Source organism: Cercospora beticola, chromosome 7, assembly GCF_033473495.1.
Source record: "Cercospora beticola chromosome 7, complete sequence".
Lineage (NCBI taxonomy): Eukaryota > Fungi > Ascomycota > Dothideomycetes > Mycosphaerellales > Mycosphaerellaceae > Cercospora > Cercospora beticola.
The window spans coordinates 1,757,007-1,779,764 of record NC_088941.1 but is presented as its reverse complement, the minus strand read 5'-3'; the positions used below and the strand labels follow the sequence as shown (position 1 = coordinate 1,779,764).

Here is a 22,758-nt window from a genome sequence, read left to right as displayed (position 1 = left end):
AGGAAACGAGGAAGAGTGCTTGGCGGAGAGCGGTTGAGGCGAGGTGAGATGGTGGCGGGGAGATGTTGGGATGACAAGGGGTAGCACTGGGTGCATTCTGACGCGCAGGACTAGACGAAGACGATAGAAGCATGTAGGGTATCGCAGGCGAGCCTTAAATGATGCTGTAGGAAGGAACTGAAATTTTGGAAAGACAAAACTACAATGCCTTAGTCTATGCTGGGTATTGATGACGGATGATGTGATATGTACAACTCAGGAAGCGCGACCATCCACCGAATTATACCATGTTGATGCCTTCACTCAAAGGGTATATCCTCCCGGACTAACTTCCCTCCACGGCCTCACTGGCTTGCTATCTTCAAGCTCTACAACCCACCACAGCGCCTGCTTGGCCTTACCAATTTCTCTGCTGAGCTCATGTGCTCTAGCAAGCATAGACCAAGCCTCCGAATCATCCCAGCCGGTCCCTAGCTTCGTCAAGTTGGACAGCAACATGTAAGCTCGGTCGCGAGCAGCCAGACGATTGAGCTCTGCAGGCGTAGGGTCCTTCTTCCGGAGCGCGATCTTCTGAGGCCGTCCATCACTGACTAGAGAAGGTCGTCGCGAAGGATCTGTCGATGTGGCGGTGTTGGGCCGCGTCAAAGAAGGCTGTGCTTCGTTGATCAGAGAACCTGAAGTTGTGGCAGCAGGCTGTGGGGTGGGAAGAGGCTCTTCGGCAGGAATATTCTGCTCGTAGATATCCAGCAGAAGGCTCGACAAGCCGATGATGCCTGCACTGTGGTCAGGATAGTACGAGAGGGCTTGCTCAAACGCGGCGATGGCTTCAAAGGGTTGTTGGCGAGACGAGGCAATATGTGCTTTCTGCGAGCTGGTCAGTGGAAAGAAATGATCGAGCCTGACAGGCCACACTTACAGCGGACCAGACGTCGGCCCACAACTCGTCTATGCTTTTACTACTCCCCCAACCTTTCTCGAACAAGCGTTGTGCGTTGATACCGTCTGCACCGCTCCCAATCTCGACTTCCAATGATTCGACGAGCTTCGAGGCACGTTCAACCGCATTCTCGGCATCCTCAGCTGAGTCTGCTCGAAGGTACAGACCTGCAACAAACAGCCACGTCTTGATCAGAACCCCTACCTTTTGCCGTCGCTCGTGCATCGGCAGTAGATGTGACTCTGGTAGGGTGGAAGCAGAAGCTGGGTGTGGCGTTGGCAATCGAACGTCTTGAACAGGTGGTTGTTCGTCGTGTCCAGGGGGTGGCGGCAGCTCTCCATGCGCTGCATTGTGCTCCATTTCTTTCAGAGGCTGCTGTGGGCTAGCATTGGATTCCTGGGCCACCTGCGCTGCCACCGCGTTGTGCTCGGTTGGTTTGACATTCTCTTTCACCTCAGCGACACTAGTAGCCGAAGTTCTAGCTGATGTGCCATTGTGTTGGTGCCTGTGGAATGGCAAATGGAGATGGCCATGGTGGTGTCTTTTGCTCGACGGACTCCCGTCTTCATTCGTGACCGTGATGGATATAGGTGGACCTATACTTTGCGCGTTTGTCGATGGCCGAAGATCCCCTGCACTCTCTGTTGACGTGAGAGACCGCTGCCTCACAGTGGTCTTGCCAGCACTGCTACTGCGTCGTGATCTGGCTGATCTCGGCCGAATGCTTCCTGTAATGCTGCGTAGCGTGCCGCCAAGACGCGACGGGGTCGCTGTTGCTGCTGTTTTAGGTGGCCGGCTCTCGGCGATCCTGACATGCTCTGGATTGCCAAACAATCTAGAATAGAGTCCAAGCAGACTGTCAGTGAGATCGACAGCAGCATCCGAGCCGTCCATTAGTTCAATCAAATGGATGTGGGTCATCCGGATCTGCAGGATACTCTCTTTCTCTGAACCTTCCATTTGGTCAACAATGCCCGGCGTAGCACGAGACAACGTTGTAGATTTCTCCGGATCCAGTGACTGCTGCTTGGGAGCCTCACCGAAGAGCACTGAGGAATTGCCAAATTGCTTGTAGGCGGCATCACAGATCTGCGCTGCCACATCGAATTTGTCTTGCGCCGACAGACACAACGCAAGCAGATGCCAAAGCGACAAGAGCCGACGTTCTCGTTCATGGTGTTGCTGTGTTGCTGCCTGCCCTTTAAGCATGACTGAACCGTTCAAGGCACTACGAACGACCTCGACAGCCGCTGGTACATCGCGCGTCTCGGCCAGCACGAGCGCTAAGGCATGAGCAGTGTCGATGCTGGTCGGGTCCAGCTTCTGAGCATGTCGAAGATGCTCCACTGCAGTGTTGAGCAAAGAAGTTCTTTCAGCAGACTCGTAGGTGAGGTAGGCCCAGTGCGCTTTGCTTAAGCCCATAGCTCGGTATGCAGTTGCCAGAGTCTCCGGTTTCAGGACCGACTCCACGGATTGAGAAGTCTGTCTGTTGTGACCACCGCCATTGCCATTGATGAGAGTGGTTCCGCCTGTAGTTGGCTGCAGCTGGGCTAGCCATCTGACTATGATGCTGCTGACCTCGTTGGCTTTTTCGGCCTGGTCTCGGTCGCCATATCTGCACAGTAGTCGGACAGCATCAGCGGCGAGGAGCATTGCAGTATCGTTGTCATCGGAGCCAATTTGTTGCTTCCCAGTCTTCTCAGCTCGCGCCTTGGCTTTGTCGATGATCTCCACGTAGCTGTGAAAGGCGTGCATGGCCAAATCAAACTCGCCCAATGCAGCATGCACCGTAAACAGCTGCCTGAGAATCGGGGTTGAGTGGAACGTCTTCGTTGCCGCCCGATAGAGAATGTCCAGAGTGGCCCGCGAGACAGCATTTCTGCCTCCTTCACCCAGATCAGAATCCGTCCATTCCAAGCCGGTAAAGTGACGCCAATTCGAGACAACTTGCGTAGTCCACTCCTCTACCTCGCTGTTCGACTGGCTAGCCTTAGGGAATTTGGTTTCCTCGAGCAGGAGTGATTCGTAGACCGTCTCGACTCGACACATCTCGGAGCGCTGTCGTTGTTTCACTGTCGTTCGCTGTTCTTGGGGTAGTATGGTGTTTGAGAAAATAAAAGCGTCAGAGGGCGAATTTGAATATGGGCTGTAAATCAGGTCATGCTGCAGAACGGTGGAGAGCAAGTCATAGTACGCCTTCCATACTTGCCGCCGGGACACATCCAGAACGTTTCCAGAAGGATCGGATGAAGGAGAGGATGCAGCTCTCTGCCAGAACTCTCCCCACGCTTTGAAGGCAGAGTATGTTTCGCTGAGGTCGCGTATTGAAGGTGAAGGAAGCTTCTTGACAGTGTATACGCATGCTCTTCCAAGCAGCCTCTCAGTCCACCTGCGTAGCTCTGGTGTTCTGTAGCCCGGAGTCCGAGAAACAGCAGCCTGATAGCTCTCTCTTGCTTCGGGCTGACTGCCACTTGCATCCAGACAAGCCGCCCTGATATAAGCTGCTTTGACCTCGCATACCTCCAGCCAGCCAAGGGTAGCTGGTCCACCCTTCTCTGCATCGCGCGAGGCTACTGTAGACACCGAAGCAGCTGGGAGAGCTTGCAGAGCCTCTAGCGGAGCCTCTTGGATCCAATGTATCTGTGCTAAGCATGCGCGGGCAACGAAGGCATCATCGGGATGTTCGGCTTCTGCTGTCGATATCGCTTCGAGGAGGTTCGGAACGGCTTCGCTCAGGCCGTGGATGCTGGTCGCCGTTGTCGAAGAGGCAGAGGTGGGTCGACGAGAGGCAGAAGCAGCTTGTGCTTCTGTGCGAGCGGCAAGGGTGAGACCTGCGAGTCGGTGGCTTCAGCAGGAGGTTCGGGGGGCTTTTCAGCGTGCTCTTCGAGGAGAGTCCGTACATTTCCGCTGCGGCGCATGCTTCTCTACCTTGCGCGCCAGCTCGGGCACCTCGTCCCAGCTGCCATTGCACAGCGCCGCATCCAACAGGCCAACATAGCGCGCGCCCTTCTCGGGGTTCGGTACCTTCTTCACGAGACCGCTCATTGTGGACCTCACGCGGCGAAGGTGGTGGCGGCAGTGCTATTGAAGCCGCATCGTTATGCAGCCGTCGTCCCGCGCATGTCGAGGAGGTCGAGAAAGCAAGAATGGCGAGAAGGCAACGATAGCGAGCTCCGGGAGTCTTGTGCTGCACAAACACGTCAACTTTAGAACGTGCTTTAGTGATCCCTGTAATTGGTAACTCGCGGCTCTCGGCAGGCACAGCTTAGGGTTCAGATGTGCCTGGGAGACACAATTTTTTATGGAGACAAGAACAACCACTTTCCATCTCGTTGTCGATGTCCATAATGTCGCAGTCGGCGGCCACGCTGCGTGCGCTGACATATCGTCTGACCTCGACGCCGACGAAAGATCTGCCTGCCATTGCGCCGCAGATCGCCAGCTCATTATGGACTTGCAAAGACGTCCTGTCCATTTCTGCAGATTCCAAGGCTACGGGTGAAGCTGCAACAGCTGCACACCGGTTCAAAGTATGAAATGTTTTGCAGGCGAGTGCAACATATCTGACAATATTCTCAGACACAACTCAATACACTTCTACAAGACCGCTCTATTGAAGGCCGGTGGGCTGCTATAGTGCTGACCAAAGCGACCATCGAAGCCGGAGGTCTCGAAGTCCTGAGCAAAGCCAATCCCTGGGTCAAGCATCTCCTGGGCATTCTGAAGCGACCTGACCCACCAACAACGCGCACTCTTGTCGTTCTCACTCTAGCTCGCATCTTTATGCTGACATGGGACTACTCAAACCTCATCCGGGAAATCACCACGCCTGCGTTGACCGCATTCATTCCTACCTGCATATCGAATATCGAGAACAGACGTTGCTCCGCGAAGGAGCTGCATACCGTGCTTGATGCATTTGCACTTCTGATTCCCAAACACCCGACCATCTTCCGGCAGAACGAGAGCAAAGTCTGCGGCATTCTTACCATCATCATCTCCTCCAAGTCAGCCACCATCTCGGAACGCTACTACAGTGATGCACATCGAGCAGCCGCTGAGCGATTACTTGTACTCTTGCACCACTGTGCTCCCAAGCAAGGTGGCGGCGATAAGTGGCAGCAAACATTGAAAGCCACCGTCGAAGCTACGCACGCTACCTGCGATCGCGTCTTCCGCGCAGTACAAGAGGACTGGCAGTCCGTTGCCGGTATTTTGCCTCCCAATGCATCTCGAACTGTTTTCAGTGGCGACGTTGAAGCAGAGGACGAGGATGCAGTTGGACTGAAACCATGGAAGGGTATCTATGCTGGGTCTGAGCGTATCGTGGCACTGCTGCGTGTCCTCACAAACCACTTGGCCAATGCCACTTCTGCTACCATCTCCGTCCGCATTGGTCTCATCATGGACCTGTTGACCAGACTGTTCGCAGTGGTCGTTCCAAGTCAAGGCAAGCAACAGTTTGTTCAATTCAACAACCAGATATCGAAGGAGGAGCGTGAAGCGCTGTTTTCTGTCGTTCCCCGGATGCACGTTGCTGCGATTGAGCTCAGCACAACTCTGATCCAACGCTTCAGCAGGACAACTCTTGCTGGTTACCATGTTATTCTAGAGCAGGTGCAGTATGTTTTCCAAGCGGAGCGCAGTGATTCGAGCATCCGTGCGGCCGTGTACGATCTAACCGCAGCCATTCTCGAACTATCTGGCCCATCGATGGGAAAAGCTGACGTCGGTGAGCTGGCATCAATTCTCAAAGCATGTTGCTCTGATCTTCTGCCAAATACGGAGCAGACGAAATCAACTCTTGACCCGAAAATGAATGGCCAGGCTGTCGGCATCAAACAACAGCTAGGACTTGCGGGAGGCCAGACCGCGCAGAGTCAATCCTCAGAGCAAGCGGGACTTTTACAAGCTGCGCAAGCCCTGCTTCGCTCAGCACTCCTGCGAGTCGATGCACTGCCCGCGCAGCTACGCGCACAAATCGACCGCACAGCCGTGCTGACACGCAGCCATGAGTTACTACAAGCGAGTGTGATGAATCCGCCAGCTAAGAAGGCTACTGCTGGCAGCGTGCCGGCAAGTCTCTTGCCTATATTGGCCCGGGAGTTCACCCACACGGCAGATGTGGAGGTCCTTCTGCGACCGAGATTACCTGTGGTAGGCAGAAAGTCAACCCGAAATTCTAGTTCTATGGAGGAGGAGGAAGAGGAAGAGGAAGAGGAAGAGGAAGATGAGGCTGAAGAAGAGGATGAGGAGGATGCCATGGCCGTGGACCAGGAAGCTGAGATAGAGGTCCATGCGGATTCTGAGAACGCTGAAGAGGTGGCCGAACGCACGAGCAATGATCCTACACTTGGCCTGCTCGACGCCTTAGGTCACAATGCTTCGTTGGAGCCTCCCAGCTCCGTGACTGCCGACGCTGCAGCTGAGAAGCGGAAAGCTACAGACGATGCTGCAGCTCTGTCAGCGAAACGCTTGCGAGCATCTCCGGACACATCTTCCTTAGCAAAAGCGTCGACAGTGCTGCCCCCACCGATCACGACTTCACAACCCGCGTGGACTGCACCGGCTTCGAGCGCTCCCACGATTGCATCTTATCACACTGCAGCCGGTGATGATTCGGAAGACGAGAGCGACTTTGAGATTCCAGAAATCCACACCGGTGACACAGACGATGACGAGTAGATAAATCTCGTCCGTAAACAATACATAATTATATTTCCAAAATTCTCCTACATGCCAGGGTCTGACGCACTCCGTCAAAATCCCTGCACTCTCAGCCCTAAGACCAGGGCATGGGCTCTGGAAATATCACGGAAGGACGTATAAGATCTTTCAGCTCGCTGAAGATGGTGCAGAAGCAGTAAGATGCTGTTCGGTGCTGCATTTCTCCGTAAGGGCGTGTCCATGGGTGTGGTGTACCCTACTATGCAGGGTGCATAGGGCTTCCAGTCTACTGGATCTCGCTGACCGGCACTGGCCATGGCTCGGACAGGTCGTGCAGGTGTCGCGCAGAGTGCCTAGAACAGACAGCCTCGAGCATCGCGCAATTGTCAGACAAATCGCACTTCCCGGCCTAAAGGCAAAAGCAAAGTTGGAGGTTGGCACGCAAATGTCCACGTCGCCACGTATGGAAGATCGCAGTGACCGAGGCCTACGATCAGCGCCACCGACCCCTCAAACAGTGCGAGGTCGGAAAAAGGTTTGTCGAAAGCATGCCGGTGGCACGATTCAGCCAATGAACAGACGCTGTGAAATAGGCTTGTTCCTGCTTCGTGTGTAGCGCGCGGTCAGCATGCGGTAAAGACGGTTAGGCTGGTGAAGGTAGGCTTTTGCTAGACAGCGACGATGTCTTCGAAAGTGGGAGCGCAGCCAATGACAGGCGTGTCATTTCGAGTGACAATTGAAAGGCGCATGCTACTCCACACAGCCAATGCTTGTGGGGCGCGCCGCAGAGGTCATCTAGAATTATGTACTCAGCGCGAGGAGTCCACATATGTAATAAGCGGCAGTTCGCTTTGCACTCGGGACATTCCCCATCCGCTGTTGGTATTTTGTTTCCGCTGCGGCCTCTCTCTTTCTCTTCCCTCCCCACCTGTCTACACCCACCATTGACGCTGACACACGACCACACGCACAATGGAGGCTCTCATGGTGAAGAGCCGGGCCATGTGTCCATTCCTGAACAAGACGTCGCCCGCCACGCTGCGCTCGCTGAGCACCAGCACAAGCGTGCAGCAGACCACGGCGCCCGGCGGCGGGGCCATGAGCAACCTGCAGACCATCGCTCGCCGCTGCCCCATCATGGGCAAGGCGCTGTCCGTCCGCAGTGCGCAGCTCGGCAACACCGTCCTCGCAGGAGCATTCGGCGGCTCTCGTGCCTACCACTCGAAGGTCCCGCGTGCCAATCTGCACACCACTGCTGAGAACAAGGCCCGCGCTGTCGAATCTCCTCGCGTCCGCACCGATGGCCCACTGTACGCACGTCAGCCCGCTGAACCCGCCAAAACGACCCAGCAGAGTGCCGTTCCCGAACGATATGCCCGTCCGCCTCCACCACCGCAATCCGAGAAATTCGACTACGATGCCTTCTACACAAATGAGCTGGACAAGAAGCACAAGGACAAATCGTACCGCTACTTCAACAACATCAACCGTCTTGCCCAGGAATTCCCACGAGCGCACATGTCTGCACGAGATGAGCGAGTTGACGTATGGTGCTCCAACGACTACCTCGGAATGGGACGCAACCCTCAGGTTTTGAAGAGAATGCACGAGACATTGGACATGTACGGATCTGGCGCGGGAGGAACGAGAAACATCTCTGGCCACAATCAGCACGCGATGAGCTTGGAGGCGACCTGCGCGAAATTGCACGCGAAAGAGGCTGCTCTGGTCTTCTCGTCATGCTATGTGGCGAATGACGCAACGCTGGCGACATTGGGAAGCAAGATGAAGGACTGTGTGATTTTGAGTGATAGCATGAACCATGCTTCCATGATTCAGGGTATTCGACACTCTGGAGCGAAGAAGATTGTGTTCAAGCACAACGATGTGGCGGATCTGGAGGCCAAGCTGGCTTCTCTGCCTGGCAATGTGCCAAAGATTATTGCTTTCGAGAGTGTGTACAGCATGTGTGGCAGCGTAGGCCCGATCGAGGAGATTTGCGACCTGGCCGACAAGTACGGAGCCATCACCTTTTTGGATGAAGTTCATGCAGTCGGCATGTACGGGCCAAACGGTGCTGGTGTTGCGGAACACCTCGACTACGAAGTTTACGCAAACGGTGGAAACACCAAGGGAACAGTTATGGATCGCATCGATATCATCACCGGAACACTCGGAAAGGCATATGGCTGTGTTGGTGGCTACATCGCAGGATCTGCGAAGATGGTTGATACAGTCCGCTCTCTGGCCCCAGGCTTCATCTTCACCACTTCTCTGCCACCCGCCACCATGGCCGGCGCTGAGACCGCGATCAACTACCAGATGGAGTACCAGGGAGACCGCAGACTTCAGCAACTCCACACTCGCGCTGTGAAAGCGGCGCTCGATGCGAAGGATATCCCGGTTATTCCAAATCCATCTCACATCATCCCTGTCCTGGTCGGAAACGCAGAAGTCGCCAAGAAGGCTTCTGATCTTCTCCTTGAGAAGCATAAGATTTACGTGCAGGCCATCAACTACCCGACAGTCCCTGTTGGCCAGGAACGCCTCCGCATCACTCCAACTCCAGGACACGTCAAGGAATTCCGTGATCACCTTGTTCAAGCTTTGGACAGCGTATTCAATGAGCTCAACATCAAGCGCACCTCCGACTGGGCTGCGGAAGGCGGATTCATTGGCGTTGGCGTGAAGAATCCCGAGGCCGTCGAGCCCCTGTGGACCGACTCTCAGCTTGGCTTGGAGGAAGTCTCTCGTGAGCTCAAATCCGGCGAGGGCGCTCACGGCGTGTTGGAGCGCGTGCTCAACACTGCCAACGCGGAGGCCAGACAAGCCGTTGCTGCTGCTGCTTAAGCCACGCAACACAAGTTTGCGCTTGTCTACTTGTCCGCCTTTCCTGCGCGCGTGTCCGATGCTGCCAATGCTCTGCGATTTGTCGCCATTTTCTGAAGGCCTGAGAGATGCAAAATTTCGAGATAGTTCCGCTGATGAGTGCGAGATTCTTCTATGATTCGACTCACCCAAATACAATCATTTTGATATCCTGCTCGGGTCACAATACGTTGTGACCCTTGAGCTATCGCATATTGCTTCCCCTTCCTTTCTCTCTGTGTCAGATTTCTGAAATTTGTTCATGTTATACAGGTCTGGCAATTGTTGGTTGCATAAGCTGATTTCGTGGCTCCTGCTGCAGCTGATGAGCACGACATTGGCACACTGACATTGCAGTGCTTCTCGGCTTCGCGACAGGATGAAGATCGATTCGAGCGCGAAGGCGGCCATGCCGTAGAAGAATTCGCCGGAACGATGCGGCAAAGTTATGCCTTTCTGATCAAGCCCTGCCTGGTGAAAATCCTACTTCCCTGTCTGCTGTGGCGTCAACTCACGCATACCGACTTTCTGGTCAGCAAGTAGATACTGAAGATCAAACTGCTGATGCATACAGATTATGTAGGCATGGCCATCTTGGTGAGACACAGCGCAATCACGGAATCATGCGAACGCATGGGCGCATCAATAATAACATGAAGTCCCACCATTCTCTTCGCTCCCAAGCTGACGACCAGGGTGTGTGCAGGGATGAGTTGCATTTGAGTCGCCGACAAATGCACAGCGACAACTATACCGAAGGATCAACCGGACCCTGGGACATTGTGCTTGATACGAAGGCGGTTGAAATTCTAGAAGTCCAATCGCTTCGTCAATGGATACAGCGTAACAATCTTTAGGCGGTGCTCACTCACACAGTACAGATTTTCGCACATTGTGAGGAGTATCTGGCCCCCACGCTGAATTGCGAGCGGCAGCACGGCAATGCTACTTTGGATTATCATCGTATGGTTCGGCCTGCTTACCCCCCATAATGCTGTACATTTTCGATATTTACTCGCCGATTGCTCCCTGCAAGTATGAGCGTCCCCGAGAGCCTCGAATGCAACAACATTGTCGCCCGAGTACATCGAATGCACGCTTCCCCAAGAAGGGTGTTTGCATCGCACTATCGCTCCGAACCACAGTTGCATCTCATCGGCTTCCTGCCCAGAATCTCGGTTCCAGCCCCACGGCCTTCATGTCGATTTCGTCAACGCTCAATATACCTCGCCACTCAGGAATACTTCAATAAGAGTGGACAGTCCTTATCCGCAGCGCTGGCGCCCTCTGCACGCAAATCTGTTCATGAGCTCACCTTGGGCTCTGGAGTCTTCGCTGTCGAACCAGTGCGTGCAGCGACTAAGAATACACAAGCAGAGCGTGGATCTCCATCTCGTCGATCTTGCTGGCACATCGATCCACTTCACGCACCTACCGGCGGCAGGTACTGTCCGGCGGAACGTTCCATCTATCGCGCGCAGTCTTGTTGACCGAGACGGATTGGCTTAGTCCCCATGATGGCGCAAACATCGCAGCGTCCATCGCCGTTGGCTTGTCGGGGTATGTGCATCGGACATTGAGGCAATGACTAGAATGCAGAGAATTCAAGGGGATGGGAACATCCGCTGACTGGTGGAAATTAGCCTGCCGCGAGAAGCATCTAAAGTGCGACGCGATGACACCCGTCTGCTCTCGGTGTCGCGATCGAGGCCTTCATTGTAACTATATAGCATCGCGGCGTGGTTGTGGAGGTCGCGTCAAGAGACAAGTCGCGACGAGCCAGGCGCCAGGAGCAAACCAACCACAACGACCACTCCCAGTAGCCGCTTCTTACACGACCCATACTCCAGAGACCAATCATGGACCAAGAATATCCAACATCTCGACAGACCTCTCACCGCCGCATTCCTGGACTGATCAAAGCCGCGACGGCAGTAGCTATACAGGGCAACAGGTACGTGATTGATTCTTAAGTTGCTTCCAGTCGCACTGCCGCAGCCAGATACAGCCATGCGCCAGGCCAGGACTATCCGCAGCTTGAGGGAATGTCACTGATGTTGTGATACTCTAGGTCTCCACTCCCGCATCGTCCACCTCGGGCACGCCGTCATCGCTCCGTTCCGAGGACGAACATCTGGTCAACTTATACTATGCCAACTTTCATCCTAGCCATCCCATGCTGGTACCACGAAGCCGCTTCCTCAACCAAGGCTACCCGGAATACCTCAAATTGGTCGTCAGATTCATAGGCAGCCAATACGCGCCAATCATCTCAAGCGACACGATCCGGTCCACGGCAGCAGAGGCTCTTGCTTCCAACAGCAATGAGAAGTCTCCTGAGATGGTTCAAGCGTCGCTGCTTTATTCCATGTCTCTACACGCACGATATGAGCCTTTGGGCGCGATGGCTGCGATATCCAAGGCGGCAGATGTGGCACTGGAGCTTGGTATGTATCAGGCAGAGTTTGCTTTTCAGCAAGGTCGCGGAGATACAGTGTATGAGGAAAGCCTGCGACGTACATGGTGGGAGCTATTCGTCACAGATGGATACTTTGCTTCTCTTCATCGGCAGACGACCTTCAAGAGCAATTCGGTCAACATCACCACCCTACTCCCATGTGAGGATGAGGCCTATGACCAATGCAGGATCCCTCAGCCACTTTCCCTGGAAAAGTACGATGATCGGCTATTTGGCGACGAGGACTGGCACTTTTCCTCGGCTTCCTATCGCATCGACGCAATTCGCATACTTGCACGAGTGATAGCCGTATCGAGTGCGAACGAAGTGCACGCCGACAGCATCCAATCGATCGACAATGCCATGGCCAGCTGGAAATTCCACATACCAAACGACAAAGCTGGGATCGTGCTGCGCAGCGGCGAGGTCGACCAGATGATGTTCCAAGCGTTTTTGTTCGTTTACATTTCTAATATCTTCTTACACTTTCCTAGGAGCGAGTTACCGATTACCATGCCAGCATCAGCAGAAATTGCTTGCGCGCGTCGTCACATGGAGCAAGTTTCGCCTACATCCTCACAGCATGCGGCCAAGGCGCTTTCGGCTTCCAAGGAATTGACAAATTTGGCATCGCTGCCCGTGGAAAGATATTCGCCTTTTTTCATTTGCGGACTGGTTTTCGCATGCGTGGTCCAACTTTCCGCGTGCTCGGCATATCCGAAGGCAACGACAGAACCGAATCGTGATCGGGTCGCTTTGATTGTTGGCGTGCTGAAGTCGCTCAGTCGAAACTGGTCGATTGCGACATATGTCGGACAACAGCTCAAGAAGGCAGCGCATGAGATCTTCCACCCTCGTGCAGAGACCGCATCTGTACAGTCAGCATCATCATACGACAGCGCTATTGGCGATATGACAGGCTTCGCACCTGACATGTCCTGGTTCGACATGTTCTACAGCGACGGCATGCAGGGACTTGCAATGGGCCCCGGAGAGCTTGCTGGTCTTTGAGGCGCATGGGACATGTCGGCGGTCCATGTCGACTATTGATACATTATACACAAACGCCACTCCGCGGGATGACACAGGACTATTTTACAGCTCAATGCTAAAGAGGAAAATGACTAATAAGGGAAGGAGCTCTACATGGACTTCGAGAAAATGCCGCCTCCAACTCCGATCCTGGGTATCATGAGAATCATGCAAATGATGCAAAGAAATATCGACCCGATTGCCATCCGGGGCAACCGAATACTCAGGCTCCGTCAAGTTCCTCCAGATCCTCAAGACCACCTTCTGCAGCATACCGGATCACCAGCTTCTTTCCGCTCTTCCCAATCGGCCGTTCCCGCTCATAAATTGGCGTCAATTGCGCTTTTCTCTCCGGCGGAGCATCGTTACTGGTGTAGATGCGGAAACTCTGGAGATCGCGAATCAACATGTTGTTCCGAGCGCGGAGCTCGAGTTCGGCCTTGGAAGCGCCTGCGAAGATATGCTGGCCAATGACGAAGGCGTACGTTCCACCAGGGAAGTGTAGCGCCGTTGCTTTGAGGTTGCCGATGGAGAAGGTTTGACCATCTGCGAGTCTGGTGTCTTCGTACTCGCTACTCCACGGACTGCCATCTGCAGCTCGCATGCTGTATTTTCGCTTGTACATGCGATGTACAGCTGCCATTGTTTTGCCGATGGTGACTTTGGGTGCGTGGCCGGTGGATTGGAGAAGTTGTGCTCGGAGGTACCAGGCTGAGGAAGGGTGGTCTCTCGATTCGTGGGTGTGGAGGATACGATCGACGGTATACCGGTTCTGGCGTACGACTGACAATACACGATCCGCGGCGATTGTGGAGATCGATGTTGCTGATGGTGCGTTGTCTAGCTGGGGGTCCACGATGATTGCCCTTCGCGATACCGGATCTGCCACGACGAATTGCCAAGTTTGAGAGAGCTCCTCGAACAGAGAGTGGATGAGTGGTGGAGGCTCTGGTCGGTTGTCGTCGTCTGAGGCCTCTGTCCAGAAGGTCGTGCCGGAGAACAGGGAGCTGGGGGACGACACCTCCGAATCCCTTCTCGGATCCATCTCGTCGCGTTCAGGTGATTCGGAGTTCCGGTGTTCTTTCAACGACGGCAGCAGAGTCGCGAATCGATTCGGATGCCTTCCAGCGGTTCTGCGCATGGCAGGCAGATGAGGAGACGCACACTCTTCATGACGTTCCTTTGTTCGCATCCTGTGTGGTCCGGTTCTTCGTCGGCATCAGGGTTGTAGATGTTCGGAGCCCAGGCTTGATTCAATTGGCGATGTGCAGATCCATGACCACCCACGCCTGGACGGAGGCAAGTCTAGTCTTGCTGCGCAGCAAGGGTGGCAGTGTCCAGGTGTCGTGAGATGTGCGAAGCGGGTTCCTGCAGAATTTGTGAAATGGGCGGGCTTGTGTCACCTTCATGCGGTGGAAATCTGGAGGATCTGTCAAAGGATTTTGGTTTGTCTTTTTCGCTTACCCTGCCACGGGTTGTATTTCATCCTCAGACACATGCCGTGCGTGGCCGCAAAACCCTACGGAATGTTGTTGCCCGCAGGCAGAATCCTGATTTCCGGACTTGAGGTGAGGTTAGCGGCTGCTAAACAGGGGATGGCTTCGGACTAAGTTACGAGCTCGAACATGCTAAAAGTTTGGCGACCGGGTGTGTAATCTTAGACGCATGGTCGACACGCAGATCAGGGTGAAGCTATGGACGCCTTTTACGTAGGAACAAAGCCTTGAACATGTTCGCGTTGTTGGCATTGGGAAGGAGCCGTCTCGCAAACCCTCTCATCACGAGCCTTTGAGTGCGATCGCTTTTGGCGTGCAGTGCCAACCAAGACGCATAATCTCGCTACCAGTGAGCGGGATGCGATAGGAGGATTGATCAGCATAATGGCGATAGAATTCTGGCAGTTCACGCGATCTGCCACGCGTAGTAGCTGCATACATCGGTGTTTGCTGTTTGATTAATGGTCGCGGCAGGGTAAGACATGGCTGCAGAGTGCTCGCCGTGGTGGCATGAGAGTGGCGCGGGGATATAAGACACCTCCAGGTCCAAACTCGCTCTACGATCGGATTTGCGCGCAAAAGCAGATTGCGGGCTCCTGCGCTGTGCATTGCGGAACGCAGTTGATCGCGAGAGAATGTCACGCTTCCAAAAAGCCACCAGTTTTGTGTAACAAGTGCTCGTTGTCTGCGGCGTAGTCTTCATGGCGCGGCACGAAGAAAACGCCATGCCTTCAGATCATCACCGTGATCAGATCGGCCAAGAGCGCAACTCCACTTTGCTGTTGAACGAGGAATGAAGTCCGAGCGGTTTGGCTCGTGCTACGCTCCGAAGTGATACTTTGTGCTCGTGTTCCGATATCCTTGTCGCGGATGATGACGCATTGTTCGTCTCGAGGCCGAATGATAGCTCGGATCCCTGCTTTGCTCTTGTGACGAAGAGTGTGAAGACTGAATGAAGAAGGTGTGCGCGCGGTGTCTAGTCCGAGGCGTAGCGGTCGTATATGTAGCCGCATGGTTCCAAGCTGTAAAGAAAGTTCGTACCTGCACTCCTGATACACTCACCGTCTGTTCGTGTGCTGCTGGATTGCCGCGATGCGATACTCAACATGCTGGCCTTGCAGTCTCGACCCTCGTTCATGCATGGGATGAAAGACAACATGCTGGAGATGGCATGCATCAGGACTTTCGAGCTGGGAAGAGCTCGTTTATACTATCCTGCACGGCGGTCGGCAAGCAGGCGCAGTAGACGAGCCCTAAGGGCCGAGTTGTGATCAACCTCTGCCGACAGCTTTCGCTCGGGCGATCCAGGCCCGGAGATCAGCTATAGCAATCCGGCTATCATTCTTCAAGCGCTCCAGCTTGAAAGTAGCTGTCGCACCGGACCAGAAGTGGCAGCTTGCGCAACGCTACTGGCTGAGCGGGACTTTGCTTCCAAGTGTCACATGCAGTTGGTGGCGTCGCAAATGCTGCACACCGTCTTTGTGCGAGAACCGGCAGTCGCACGAAGGCGAGAGGGCAATCTTTCGTAGTTTTCTGCCCTGTTGTCGAAAAAACATGTTGATGGTGGTGCAAAAGTCGCAAGTTGAGCGAAAGCGGAACAAGGGAAGCAAGCGCGGTGACTCGGCAGCCAAGACCGATATGAGACGCTATCGGCCATATTCGACTCCACATACGCTATTCACAATCGAGCAAAGAAACCCGGCGAGATGGAGCGTGACACACAAAAGCGAGGCAGACAGCAAATGGAGTGGCGTTCAGCAGCAGAATTTGAAGAAGGCCTGGCCGTTCGTCGCGTCTGTCGTGTCTATCGTGCTTGTCAGAAGATCTGGTGGTGGAGCAGAAGCTTCGAGTAAAGTAGTGGTCCCTGCCATACCGTGAGACGCGTTATCTTGCAGATTCCTGTCTCTCCCATCTTGCTGCTGTTGTCCGCTACTGTTCTCCTCTACAAGCACGCCTTCAACAGGTCTTGTACAGTGATCCCTCCCTGCAATCAAGGTTGGAAGTCCCATGTCTCTGCTCCAGCGTGTCACATCGATAGACGGCATTGACTATGAGCCCCATGCGCCACCCAGCAAAGACCTGAGGTATAGTTCTGTCAAATCTGTGCGACGAGTGGTTTCCTACGATGTCCTGCATGAACCGGAGACAGAATCTTACCCAGCACATCCTCAGGGTGCTGTGACTGCCTACAAAGTCTCTACGGCACAGCGACTTGGTGAGCATTACCTCTCAGACTGTTTGAAGCGCATGCTGACCCGATGACCAAAGCTCAGGTGATCATCACAATTGTGTCTTGTTGGCTTGCATCCGGCATTGTATTTGGCTTCGCGGCATTGAAGCCCATTCTTGTTGACCAAGGTGTCTATCGCGAATTCTGTTCCGACGAGGAACTCAAAGAGGGTGTCGAGGTCTGTTACGAGCAGGATTTGAGGTATGTTGCCCATCGACGAGTCGTTGCAGGCACCACTGACACCTCGACAGGCTCAACACATTCTTCGCAATTGCGAGTACTACATGTAATGTATCAGCACTTGTTGTCGGCACAATTCTCGACAGATATGGTCCTCGCGTAGCCGGTATCATTGGAAGCTTGAGCCTCGCTGTAGGCAGTTTGTTGATGGCACTCGCGTTTGCCATTTCCGAGTTCGATGGCTACATTGCGGGCAACATTTTTCTCAGTCTCGGCGGCACCTTTATCTTCGTCCCGTCATTTCAAGTCGCTAACGCCTTTCCAAAATGGTCTGGCACGATTGTAGCAATGGTGACGGGCGCTTTCGATGCATCGGTGAGTGTGACAGCCTGTGTTCTTTATGTTAGCGACTAACACAATGTTTCACAGGCCGCAGTCTTCCTCTTCTTTCGTTTGGCATACGAATCGAGTGAAGGTAAATTTGGCCCAGAGAAGTTCTTCTTTGGTTTCCTGCTTGTGCCAGCATTCATCCTCATCGCTCAGCTGACTGTGATGAATGCCGACGGCTACAAGACGTTGCCCGAGCTGGAGCGCAAAATCGAAAAGGAGCAAGATGCGACTCGCGATGTGAGTTGATTCACCTTCTTCGATAACTCAAGATGATAGCGCTGACATCGGAGCAGGTCCACGATTCCGACGACGAGTTCAGCGATGGCGAGGTCAGTCGGCTCCGTGCACAGCGACGCGAGCATCGAGAATCAAACTTGCAGAAGCTCGAGGATCTGATTGGTGATGCACAAGAGCGTCAACTTCGAGATGAGAAGCAGGGAGAGCATCTTGTTGCCAGTGGAGTTTGGGGCGCCTTGCACGGAAAATCGGCCAAAGAGCAGATGCTCTCTCCTTGGTTCATCTTGATCACTCTCCTCACCGTCCTTCAAATGCTCAGGATGAACTTCTTCATTGCAACGATCAGATCCCAATACGAATACATGCTCGGGTCGGAAAAGCTGGCGAGAACGGTCAACTCGTTCTTCGATATTGCTCTGCCAATCGGTGGCGTGGCGGCGACTCCATTCATTGGATTCTTGCTTGACAATACTTCAACGGCCGTTATGTTGTTGGGTCTTGTGGTTCTGATCACAGCAGTTGGCATTCTAGGCTCCCTGCCATTCCTGTGGGCTGCTTATGGGAATGTCATCTTGTTCGTTTTGCTGAGACCGCTGTACTACTCCGCCATGTCGTAAGTCAACAAATCGAGTTCAACTGCTTCAATCAGTGCAGCTAACATCGCATTAGTGATTACGCGGCGAAAGTGTTCGGCTTCGCCACATTTGGGCGAGTGTATGGAACCATCATTTGCTTCAGTGGATTGATCAATCTCAGCCAGCCACTGATCGATGCCGCGAATCACGAAGTCTTTCACGACAACCCGATACCCATCAACGTAATACTCGCTTCTCTCGGGTTGGTCTTTGGTGTAATGCTGGTGGGATATGTCTGGACGCAGGGCCGCAAAGTTGAGATCCAGAATCACAAAGTGGATGAGACCACTCGCTTGTTGCCCGAGACGATCGAGGAGGAAGTGTAACGATGTTCATGATACAGTGACGGCATGTAGAGTACAGGAAAGAACCTAATAAAGAGTCTAGACCGAAATGGCAAGAGTGTGGTTGAAATACACTTCTAGTGCAAGAGCAGCCCATCACGCAATTCGTGTTCACTGACAATCAATGCCTGACCGGCCTGTCGTTCGGCTTGTCGTTCCGGAAACCTAGCATCACGTGCAGCCAAATTTAGACACGATCAAACAAGCTGCCAAGCTCAACTTCACGACTTCCATCATTTGCATCTGTATCTGCTTGACTCCTACTATAACCAACAAATGCTCGAACATGCAGCGGCACCTCGATCCATTATCTTCGCCTTTCCACGCGCTGGTGGCTGACCCGCAGTCCTCCCGTCGGCGCCGAAAATCCTTCAGCTCCTTCGCCCTTTAACAAGTCCTAAGTGTGTCGAAGGATTCTGCAGGTCCCACATCCTGCTTGCACATTCCACAGTCGATTGGTTACATATTGCTCAGCCGCACGTCGCACCATGCCGCTTTTATTAGGAAGACAGCAAGAGCCCTGTCGTTGTTGTGCCCGATGAAGGGTTTGTAAGTATGGCGGTGTTCGCTTCAGTGTAAGACGGACGAATTTGATGTTTTCGCTTGATTTCTGTTGTCTTTCATACTCTCACTCAGTCTTGCCTAGTGGTCTTCTCTATTGATGTTGCGGGTTTGAAGTTCTCACAGGGCAGTATAGGGCCGATATGAAGTACTCACTACTTGCCCTCGTGGCAGCAACGGTTGGCGAGGGGCGCGTGTATATCCGACAAGGTTTGTTTTCTCGAGAGCCTCTACCTTAGCGATACTGAACATCTGTAGAGCTGTTGAACGCTACAAGCGTAGCAAGTACTACGACCACCAGCAGCAGTCCTGCCACCGCCGCGAGTCTAAGCTTGCCTTCGGCGACAAAGGCCACAAACACGACGACCAGCATCCGCTCGACAACAACAGCCCCTCCGAAGAGCGAAGCAGAGACGTGCTGTTACATATATCCCCACGGAGTCGGGATCAATACATGGTGGACCTCGAGTGTGGATCTGACAGTTGCGACTGTAATTACAACATGGTTGCAGTACAACAACACGCTCGTTCCTGGCAACTCAACGACAAAAACAGTCATCAACGCAACAGAATTCTATGGTGCACATCACATGCAGTCACTAGAATACACCCTTTCTCCGATCAGTGCGACAGCAACAACTACGGACTGGTTCTGTGGAGGTTTCTCGAATGCGACATGCACGTCGACGGTCCCGACCACGATCACAAAATTCGACTACTCGACGATATACTACAACACCACGAACATTCTTTCCGGCGTGCCTAACACTCTTTTGCCAGCAAATGCAGTTCTTTACGGCAAAACCTCGATCGATGTCACGACTGTCACGAGTTTTCCGGATCAATCGCTCACAATCCATGCTCCCACTCCGTACTTCCTCTTCTCTGCGATCAATCTCCACACCAGCAAACAATGCATGGCTACTTACGAAACTACGGACTATACCTCTTACTCAGTGATTACACCCAGCGGCGGGTTCGCGACTCAAGTCTCGAGCGTCTATCCTACGGCAACCATCACTGGCTTCAATGGCGCCTGGCCAGTTATCCCGGGCTCGTCGGGCGATGTCTACATCAACACAACCTTTGCGAAATCCTTTCCAGACGGGGACTACAGCGACTTCAACTTCACCGACTGGGCCGAGGGAGTTGTGTTTGGGGTTCTGCCTGGACCAGTCGATGCGTACATGTTTCGACTGCCAGAGGATTTCCCAGAATTCCTCGCCGGGATTCCGAAGATCAAGAGCGAATTTCCGGACATCGCTTCATGCACAAACTTTGGTGGAGACGGCGAGCCGACTGTACACGTCCCTGTCAACCAGCTCACCGATACTAGCCATGTCACGATGACCATGAACGGAGCATTGAAGCCCTCAGCCGGATCACCTAAGCCGGAACCAGAGATTCATACCACGACTGATAAGGCACCGAACCCGGTCACTCAGATTCCAGTCATCGAGACGACAGCAGATGAGCTGGACACTCCTGGACCTACCGAGACCCCAGTCGTCGCGAAGCCTGGCACTACACTCGATAGGCCCCCGACTACCATTGTCGCAGCGCCTACCGTCATCATCGCAAAGCCTGAGGACCAGCTGGCGACACCGACACGAGCAACAGCGAGTCCAAAGGCGCCTCAGCTTGGGAGGCCTGGCACTGCCTTGGATACACCTAATGCGCCTGCTCAACAGCCAACAACACAGAACATCGGCGATATCATTGCCAGTGTGATTGGCATGAAGCCTGCCGAGGAAGCCAATAAACCAGATGTAGTCACAGGAGACAACCCGGTCTTCACATACGTTCCTGTCCCTCAACCGAAAATCACGTTGGGCGACAATGTGATTACTGGAGACAGCAACACAAACTTCATAGTCGGTGACCAAACGCTAAGTCCAGGAGGCCCGGCCGTGACTGAAGGTGGAAACACGATCGAACTTCCTTCGCAAGCCACAGCAATAGTCGTCAACGGAAATCCTACGCCGATTGCACAACCTCAAGCACCCGCGAATGTGCCAGCGCCAGAGTGGACATTTGGACCAAATACGATTACTGCCAACGCTGCCAATGAGTTTGTGATCGCTTCTCAGACCCTTACTCCTGGCGGCGAAGCTGTCACGATAGCAGGAACGACCTTGAGCTTGGCCACTGGTGCTTCTGCAATTGTGGTCAATGGACAGACCTCAGAGCTTGTAGTCCCAGCCGGCGCGCCGGTGACCTTTGGCGGCGCAGTTGCAACTCCTGTTGCAGATGGAGCTTACGTGCTTCCTGATGGCGAGACGTTGAGTGAAGATGGGCCCAGCGTTGTCGTTGCTGGAACTACGTATTCGCTTGCCGACAGTGGAAGCTCCATTGTGGTGAATGGCGTAGCATCGCCTTTGCCTACTGCTGGTGGCGTGGCTGTGGGAAGTGTGACGGAGCTGATATTGCCTGGAACGACGCTTCTGCCTGGGTCCGAAGTTGTTGTCTCTGGCACAACTTATTCCCTTCCCGCGACTGGAGACGGCATCTACATTGATGGGCAATCTTCGACCTTGCAGGAGGCACAGCCGGGTTCTCCGATCACGCTGCCGAACGGTGTTGTCGCTACACCAACTCTGGCCACGAATATCGTCATCGGGAGCCAGACCCTTCAACCTGGAGGCCCAGCAGTCACGATATCCGAGACGACTTTCTCCATCAGCGGAACTGAGATCATAGTTGCGGCATTTGGGAGTACGGTGACAGCAGATCTCGTGACGTCGGATTCGTCAACCACAAAGACAGCTTCGAGGACAAGCTCGCGGTCCTCTTCATCGACAGCGAAGCCTTCGGAGAGCAACAGAGCGCCATCGGAAACAGCAAGCGCGCCAGAGCCATCAAACACAGGCGGCGGCGCGAAGGCGAGTGCGCTACAACATACCAGCGTGATTGCACTTATCGTGGCGTTGGCATTTTGCTTGTTGTAGGCGAGCGGCGAAATTTGGCGAATGAAGAAAAGTTGTAATGTATTGAACGAATGAATAGACCAGATATGAATTCTCATGTATGATGAATATGTAGACTTACCTGTGTTCCTCATTAGCACTGTTCCGTCTCCGTGACGAACGATGATATGAGGTGCTCGAACAGTGATCAGACTTTGCCTGTTGTCCGCAAGCCCAACCAGAATCTTGAAAAGTGTGTTGAAGCGGTTGGGCGAAAATTGGTTTACCAGATGAAAGCTCTTCATGAGGTGTCATCATGAAATGGGAAGGGATCCTTGTTCGAGGGCTTACCGTGGCGAGGTGTCTGGCGCTGTATGCTCTAGATATTGAGCTCGTGAGTGACGAGGCTAGCAGGGTCTGCCTCACGCCTACAAATTGCTATTCCAATTTCACAAGTCGCGCATGTTGCAAATAGCGCGATGCAGCTGGTCGCATGGAAAGTACTGCTAGGCTGATCGCAGCTGCTGAGCTCGAGTCAGTTCGGAAAGCATACAGCGGAGCGTGAAGCAGAATAGTATGTTCCATCCTTTAGGTCGACAGCCAATCATGGGAGCCATCTCTTGCGAGATTACCCTCCAACAGCCGGTTTTGAAGGTGGTGTCACTCTCGACCACATTCGGAATCGTCCAACCGCACGTATGGTAACCGAAGTTGCGGGAAAGCCGAAGATTTGAGTAAATGGTCTTGTTATTGAGAAGAAGAGGAGGGAGCGAGGTCAAAGTCAAAGATTTCATCAGCCGGCATGCCAAGGCGCGAC

General features: G+C 53.6%; 7 protein-coding genes across 7 annotated transcripts; 5 read left to right on the top strand and 2 right to left on the bottom strand.

Moving 5' to 3' along the window:
• Nucleotides 1–303: 303 nt before the first annotated feature.
• On the bottom strand, nt 304–3,982 carry RHO25_010946 (uncharacterized protein; the record flags this gene model as incomplete). The annotated part of the gene is made up of 3 exons (XM_023602176.2): nt 304–864; nt 917–3,768; nt 3,838–3,982. The coding sequence occupies 3 exons, from the start codon at nt 3,980–3,982 to the stop codon at nt 304–306; spliced, it is 3,558 nt and encodes a 1,185-aa protein (XP_023451441.1).
• Nucleotides 3,983–4,275: 293 nt separating this feature from the next.
• RHO25_010945 (uncharacterized protein) lies at nt 4,276–6,622 on the top strand (the record flags this gene model as incomplete). Its single annotated transcript, XM_023602177.2, has 2 exons — nt 4,276–4,467; nt 4,517–6,622. 2 exons carry the CDS (start codon nt 4,276–4,278, stop codon nt 6,620–6,622), a joined length of 2,298 nt encoding a protein of 765 aa, XP_023451442.1.
• A 954-nt stretch (nt 6,623–7,576) lies between these two features.
• ALV1 (5-aminolevulinate synthase, mitochondrial) lies at nt 7,577–9,454 on the top strand (the record flags this gene model as incomplete). Its single annotated transcript, XM_023602178.2, has 1 exon — nt 7,577–9,454. The coding sequence occupies one exon, from the start codon at nt 7,577–7,579 to the stop codon at nt 9,452–9,454; it is 1,878 nt and encodes a 625-aa protein (XP_023451435.1).
• Nucleotides 9,455–10,986: 1,532 nt separating this feature from the next.
• Nucleotides 10,987–12,941, top strand: RHO25_010943 (uncharacterized protein; the record flags this gene model as incomplete). The annotated part of the gene is made up of 3 exons (XM_023602179.2): nt 10,987–11,032; nt 11,116–11,426; nt 11,544–12,941. 3 exons carry the CDS (start codon nt 10,987–10,989, stop codon nt 12,939–12,941), a joined length of 1,755 nt encoding a protein of 584 aa, XP_023451436.1.
• Nucleotides 12,942–13,185: 244 nt separating this feature from the next.
• On the bottom strand, nt 13,186–14,103 carry RHO25_010942 (uncharacterized protein; the record flags this gene model as incomplete). Its single annotated transcript, XM_023602180.2, has 1 exon — nt 13,186–14,103. One exon carries the CDS (start codon nt 14,101–14,103, stop codon nt 13,186–13,188), a length of 918 nt encoding a protein of 305 aa, XP_023451495.2.
• Nucleotides 14,104–16,465: 2,362 nt separating this feature from the next.
• On the top strand, nt 16,466–18,456 carry RHO25_010941 (uncharacterized protein; the record flags this gene model as incomplete). The annotated part of the gene is made up of 6 exons (XM_023602181.2): nt 16,466–16,673; nt 16,727–16,889; nt 16,940–17,243; nt 17,298–17,495; nt 17,552–18,108; nt 18,165–18,456. The coding sequence occupies 6 exons, from the start codon at nt 16,466–16,468 to the stop codon at nt 18,454–18,456; spliced, it is 1,722 nt and encodes a 573-aa protein (XP_023451141.1).
• A 722-nt stretch (nt 18,457–19,178) lies between these two features.
• RHO25_010940 (uncharacterized protein) lies at nt 19,179–21,983 on the top strand (the record flags this gene model as incomplete). The annotated part of the gene is made up of 2 exons (XM_023602182.2): nt 19,179–19,245; nt 19,294–21,983. The coding sequence occupies 2 exons, from the start codon at nt 19,179–19,181 to the stop codon at nt 21,981–21,983; spliced, it is 2,757 nt and encodes a 918-aa protein (XP_023451494.1).
• Nucleotides 21,984–22,758: the final 775 nt, after the last annotated feature.